The sequence below is a fragment of the Cibotium barometz genome, chromosome 7, assembly GCF_041138505.1.
Source record: "Cibotium barometz isolate CiBa-2024 chromosome 7, ASM4113850v1, whole genome shotgun sequence".
NCBI classification, from domain to species: Eukaryota; Viridiplantae; Streptophyta; class Polypodiopsida; order Cyatheales; family Cibotiaceae; genus Cibotium; species Cibotium barometz.
The window spans coordinates 41,976,949-41,983,980 of record NC_141052.1 but is presented as its reverse complement, the minus strand read 5'-3'; the positions used below and the strand labels follow the sequence as shown (position 1 = coordinate 41,983,980).

General features: G+C 40.9%; 1 protein-coding gene across 1 annotated transcript; it reads right to left on the bottom strand.

The window, feature by feature from the left end:
* Positions 1 to 368: 368 nt before the first annotated feature.
* On the bottom strand, positions 369 to 3,524 carry LOC147637029 (11-beta-hydroxysteroid dehydrogenase-like). The gene is made up of 6 exons (XM_086799884.1): positions 3,042 to 3,524; positions 2,093 to 2,285; positions 1,884 to 1,969; positions 1,622 to 1,753; positions 1,242 to 1,406; positions 369 to 947 (listed from the first exon to the last, which is right to left on the bottom strand). Exons 1-6 carry the CDS (start codon positions 3,222 to 3,224, stop codon positions 666 to 668), a joined length of 1,041 nt encoding a protein of 346 aa, XP_086656010.1. The 5' UTR covers positions 3,225 to 3,524; the 3' UTR covers positions 369 to 665.
* Positions 3,525 to 7,032: the final 3,508 nt, after the last annotated feature.

Below are 7,032 nucleotides of genomic sequence, written 5' to 3'. Positions count from 1 at the left end.
CCAGCCAGAAGCCATCCATATCAGCTTACCTTGTATATTTATATTCAATATTCATCTGGAGTTGCATGCTTCTGTGATAAGCATACAAAACTGCTAGGGGAGTTGAGTGCACACGCCCGCTATTAGGATGCACGTATACTGCCTTTATTTTTCCTGTGGTTTGTGCTACCATACACAACTCTATTGTAAACCATCCTCACTCTTTTCATCAACACCATCATATCACCTGGCTTTATGGGGCGCACCAGCGTTACGGATAGAGCATGTCACACCAGACTCCGTGCTCTTGTTCGTATCTTGATGTAATGTAGCTATTTATGCTGTAGATTACACTTTGTAATACCTCAAAGAAATGACTTAAAAATAAGCATTGGTTTCACAATTTACAATCATGGTCCAAACTAGCTATGGCTTTTACACAACTACTAAAGCAACACTTGCACCCAAACCTTTGTACATAAAGAAACCACAACATGCTATGTACCACCCCAAATGAACTTATTTACACTCAGTAATCTAATATAGCACTCCCTTCACACACTGGTATATGCCAACATCCATTGACCACAGCAATAATGATAACAGTAGGCTAACAAATTAATGCTGCGAGAGAAGCCTGATGTTACCGGATTTGTTTTTTCATCGAAATTTTCCTTTTCACTCACTCAGAATGGCTTCAAACTCTGTATGGAGGGAGGATAGAGAGCTTTCTTGGCTCCTGTTGCATCAAGGATAGTCTTGCTGTATGGCTTGCCATGAGGGGGTGCTCTTTGGACATAGAGGAAGCTGTAGAGCCAATCGAGCACCTCAGGCGCAAATAACCTGTACAGGAAGAAGATGTTGTACCATGACGGTACCTGCACGTAGCGCTTCCCTTTCACCGCTCCGGACACGATGACCTTGGCACAAGTCTCAGCATACTCCACAGGCCAAGGCCCAACTTGAATCTGAGGCCATTCAGAAATTGAGGAGACGAAGTCACCATGTCAATTTTCATGTTGATGGTTTTGAGTAATATTTGATGATTTAAGCAGCAGCCATATAATGGATGCTTAGCTTGTCACTAATCACTCCAAAATTAAGATATGTAAGAATATACAGTTGTTGGGCTATAGCGAGAAATGACCTGTTTTGAAGATTCTTTGATTCTCAAAATCATGACTGCCATCTCAAAATCATGACTGCCATCCCAAAACATCACAACAAATGAAGAGAAAGGCAGGGGGGAGCTGATTTCTTACATCGCGTTGTTCATCGTCCATTACGAGCTTCCCTTCGCGTGTCATGAACTTCCCCTTGGTCATTTCGCTCTCGATATACCCTGGAGTAACAATGGTAATGCCCACGGCAGGCCCGAGCTCAACTCTCAAGGTCTCGTAGAAGTTGAATATCCCTGCCTTTGCAGCCTTCAACACAGCTTCCACTCATCAGCAAACTTTTGATGCAAAAGCCAAGCAAGTAACATGCTCAGCATGATTCTAATAAAAACCACTATAAATGAGAATCTGTACTAAGATAAAATTGTATTAATCCAATCAACACCATAACATGCAGGGAAGTTAATCCGATTCGAGTTTTAAGCTGCCGGGCATTCAAGTTGACAGGATGCTGGGAAACTTACATTGTATATGCTCATTCTGGGGATAGGTAGCCACGCCACGACGGACGAGTTTACAATGATCTTCCCCCTAGTGCGCCGGAGGTGCGGCAGTGCGTAGAAGGTAGTGTAGATGTTGCCCCAGAAGGTTATGTCCTGCAAGGAGAAGCCCCCATGAAGAAGACTCATATTTTCACACACACACACACACACCACCCCCAAAAAAAAAACACTAATTAATAATTTTTTTTTATTTTTTTTATTTTTGGATTCATTATTGCTTTACCATGACAGGACTGAAAGAGGAAACTTCTGCTGCTTCTTCAAACAGAAAGCTGTGGGATATTCCAGCATTGTTAACCAGATGATCCACTGCAATTAATCGATATAATATCAAATATAATTGTGTTAAATGTCAAGCCCAAAAACATTTAGAAATGAAAATATATTATGGGGGACAATATCTACAACCCTGTAATGACTGAGAAGACCTACAATGCCCAAACCGCCGGATTGTTTCTTCGATGAAACGCTTGCAGTCTCCTTCCTTGGCCACATCTCCGGTTATGATGTGTGTGTGCATGGCTCCTAATTTCTTTGCTCTGTCTGCAACAGCCTTGAGCCTGTCATCTCTACGAGCAACAAGCGCCAGGATTGCGCCGCGCCGGGCATATTGATAGGCTACTTGCTGGACATACACAACCCTATTAGAGTGATTCTGAGAAAAACCATTCATTAGAAAAACCCCACTGATCAAATCTGAAGCTGCCCTAATGGGGGAAGGTTGTTGGACCACATTAATTACACATCATGAACTAATCCAAACCTCGCTGCGCTGCGCTGCGCTGCGCAGCGCCGCTGATGAAAAAAAAAACATCTGAAATAGAGTGATTCTAAGAAAAACCATTCATTAAAAAAACCCACTGATCAAATCTGAAACTGCCCTAATGGGGGAAGGTTGTTGGACCACATTAATTACACATCATTAACTAATCCAAACCTTGCTGCGCTGCGCCGCTGATGAAAAAAAAAAACATCTGAAATAGAGTGATTCTAAGAAAAACCATTCATTAAAAAAACCCACTGATCAAATCTGAAACTGCCTTAATGGGGGAAGGTTGTTGGACCACATTAATTACACATCATTAACTAATCCAAACCGCCCCGCGCCATTGATGGAAAAAACCATCTGAAGCTGCCCTAGTGGAGGAGGATAGTTGAACAGCATTAATTACAATCACTAATTCATCACATTGATTGGTGTTTTCTTTTGGCTCGACAGCTTGCTGCTCATCAGTCTCAAGTATGACAAAGAGATTAAAGCTTAATCATTGGATTAGGTAAGCGTATGAAGCTCGCAATCTAGGATAAGAGATGACCAAGATTAATTAACTTGAGGTTTACATTAAAAAGGTAAAAAGCTTGTGTATAGCTGTGGGTTTACCTCTCCAATACCGGAGGCTGCACCTGTGATAAGGACCACCTTTCCTTTGACATTCTCTCTGAGGAAGAAAGCTAGAAATCGCTTCGAGAAACGCAAGAAGTAGACGGTGGGCAATGAGAGGAAGAGCATGAAGAGGCCAACAGGGGGCACAGTGAGCTCAAGGAAGCTCTGGAAGAGGTCCATGGTAAAAGGATAACAGGATTAAGCATACAGACAAAGCTCAACACTGTGCAAAAACTAATTACAAAACAATCACCAAAGCTCAGCAGCAGCAAGTGCTTTACTATCACGTCAACAATCAATAGATGATGGTGATGGTGATGGTGATGATGATTTGGAGTCGCCTCCTGGTTGGATGCTGCCGGGCCTTCAACGTGGTCTGCATGCCACTTGCTAGCTCGCTACGTGTTCTGTGTCCTCCCATACTGTCTCATTCTTAATTAGAAACCATGGGCATATATAAACTTCTGGAGGACTTCCAAGTCACTCTCCCTAAGGGTCTAAAGATCGAGAGAGAGAGAGAGAGAGAGAGAGAGAGAGAGAGAGAGCTTGAGCTTTACAATGTGTTACATTACTCAAATACGTGTGTGTGCGCGCGCCCGCGCGCGCTTGTTTGTGTTTGTGTGAGAGAGAGCTTGAGCTTTACAATGTGTTACATTACTCAAATATGTGTGTGTGTGTGTGTGTGTGTGTGTGTGTGTGTGCGCGCGCACGTGTTTGTGTTTGTGTGAGAGAGAGCTTGAGCTTTACAATGTGTTACATTACTCAAATATGTGTGTGTGCACGCGCGCGTGTTTGTGTTTGTGTTTGTGTTTGTGTGAGAGAGAGCTTGAGCTTTACAATGTGTTACATTACTCAAATATGTGTGTGTGTGTGTGCGCGCGCGCGCATGTTTGTGTTTGTCTGAGAGAGAGCTTGAGCTTTACAATGTGTTACATTACTCAAATATGTGTGTGTGTGTGTGTGTGTGTCTGAGAGAGAGAGAGAGAGAGAGTGTGTGTGTGTGTGTGTGAGAGAGAGAGAGAGAGAGAGAGAGAGAGAGCAAGAGAGGGAGAGAGCTTGTGTGCTCTCTCTCACTCTCTCACACACACACACACATTTGAGTAATGTATGTCAGACTTTTAGCACCTTGTACTTTGTATGTTACCATAGTACAAGGTGCTACAGTCTCACAATCATATGACTACCAAAATTATCCTAAACACATGGTTTCCGATATGCCACTTCCACTAATACATACCCAAATGGTTCCCTTCATTAATTTTTAATGGACGAGAACATGGACCTTGATATATATGAAGGTTGAAAGTTGCAACAATCCACCTCAATCACTTTGAAGGTGATGTAATTACACATGAATTCCTATTGTGAAGGGTGTAAGTTTGTGTGTGTGTGTGTGTGTGTGTGTGTGTGTGTGTGTGTACGTAATTATGTATGTATGTATAGCCACGCACACGCACAATGAGTATATAAATATATATATGTAGACACATTTGGTAAATATTTATGTACTTTGTGTGTTTTTTTCTTCACTGTAAATAGCCCAAAGAAGGAAGACCAAAAGTAGTATACACACTATGGAGGTTTTCAATAGGAGAGATAAAGAGGGAAATTGGATCCCAGAACAACACAATAAAGCAAAAAGACATAGGTGATTTGTGCAAACAATAGAAGGGCAATATATTAGAGTTTAGACGGCGTACTAGTTGGTGTAACTAGGACAACGAAAGTTCTCGTTCATCATGTATATATGCATAAAGAAACCATATTGCATCTTGACGAACCAAATTCCAAGGTACAAGCCAAACAATGAGTATACGTATCACTCAACTTTGGAAGAGTGGCAGTCTATGGAAAGATCATTGTTCTCCATGCTGCCAAGAGTGATGCATTGCTGTATGACAACAAGATTCGTGAGTTATTTGGTTGCCCAAAAAATCTATTTTTATGATTCTTAATGTGTTTTGCTTGCGGGAGAAGCTAATTTATAGTATATACCACTCCTTTCCTTGTCTAATCTTGAATGGCCGCTTCCGACCTTAGATCTACTTTAATCTTGCAGACTTAAGCTTTGTAATGAAACTAGCCACATGCTTTAAACATGTTCACTTAGCTACCTTTTGGTCTTTTTGTTCATGAATTGAGCTTTCAAACGCTATAGAGAGGTGAGGAAGAAAACATGAAAACCATAGATTTTTTCTTCATATTGCAAGTTCCCAAAACTTTGCATAGAAACCTCCAGGACCTCTTGTGTTATCCTCCCAATAATTGTAAAAACGACAAGAGTTTTAGGCTTTGGGCACTTGAAAAAAGGTTATTAAAACATGCATAAATGCTGTGATGGTTTAAATCCAAGTGCTAATCTCCAAGTATGAGACAAACCATAATCTACCTGTGAGGAGGAAAAATGAATTTGGCACCTTCTTGTTAGGGAGTGGGCAATTTATTTTTCTCTCACCAAATCCATGGTTTTTAACATATATTTGGTATTCTAGTTTATGGTGATTATCCCTATATAGTCCACAGTCTTTACTTCATTACCTGTTTCATTACACTTGAAATATGCATCATTTTCTTGAAGAGGTGAAGGGAATAGAATCTCGTTACCCGTTCCGTTACACTTGAAATATGCATCATTTTCTTGAAGACAATTCCTTATAAGAATATCAAAAGCCTACTTAAGCCTTAACCTTTGTCTCTCTTATTTATCCAAAGGTATTGCCACTTGCTCTTCCTTTGCCCAAAGGTCTAGAAAAGCAAGCACTCAAACCTTGGTCTTTCATAATTTATTTTTCTTCATGTGGCTGTTGTAGAGACCAAGTTCCCTTTGTTCTCCACAAAAAAGCGCTTGAAATTTAACTTTCTCCATGAAGCGTTCTATCCTTGAAAAAGATCGACCATTGCCAAGATCTTAGATAAGGAGATATTAATCCACCATATGCAATCTATGAGAACTATTAAGAAATTACAGCTTATACATAGTGATGTATGTGGTCCTATGAGGACACCATCTATTGGGGGATGTCTCTACTTCATCCCTTTTATTGATGATTACTCCAGATATAGTTGGGTGTATCCATTAAAGCAACAGTTACAGGTTTTTATACCCTTTAGGCACTTTGTATCCATGGTTGAAAATGCATGTGAATGTAAAGTTGGCACCCTTCGTTCAGATCGAGGGGGGGAGTAAATGTCCAAGGAATTTCATGCATATATGGCTGAAAAAGGCATAAAGCATCAATGTACAGTGCCAAACACACCTTAGCAAAATGGTGTGGCTGAGAGGAAGAACATGTCTCTCATGGAGATGGCACAATGTATGGTGAAAGCCCAAGATTTACCTCATGGTTTTTGGTTAGAGAGGCAACTATGTGCACAAACTATGTGTTGATGAACAAATGCCCTACCAAGGCCTTGCAGTCTAAAACTCCTTATGAAGCTTGGCATGGCAGGAAGCCTTCTATGGCTCATTTGCGTGTTTTTGGTTGTCTTGCTTGTGCTCTTGTGCCTAAGTAACAATGCAGTAAACTTGATGATGATAAGGCAGTTAAATGCATATTTGTGGGATACAGTTCAAAAAGTAAGGGATATAGACTCTACCATCCTGCCTCAAAGCGGATTTTGGTAAGTAGAGATATTGTTTTTGTCGAAAACTCAATTCAGCCCATGCTTTCATGCAAAAAACAACAGAATGTATCCTCACAGGACATGTTTGATTCGCTCCTACCTATGTTTAATGGAGGGCAGCAATATGTAGAGCAATTGAATGCTCAACCAAGTGCTAAAATTCAGCCTTTGTAGGTGCAAAATTAGCCTACAAAACAGCCTTTTGATGAGGCAATTATTGAGGATGTAGTGGATGAGGAGAGAGCAGCCATAGAAGAATCTAGGCGTATGCCAAAATGGGCTTGTGTAGACATTGAGGGGGATAGCAAGTTGGCAGCTGCTTTACCTAGCAGAACTTGTGCAGGTTCTCATCATGCAGATTATT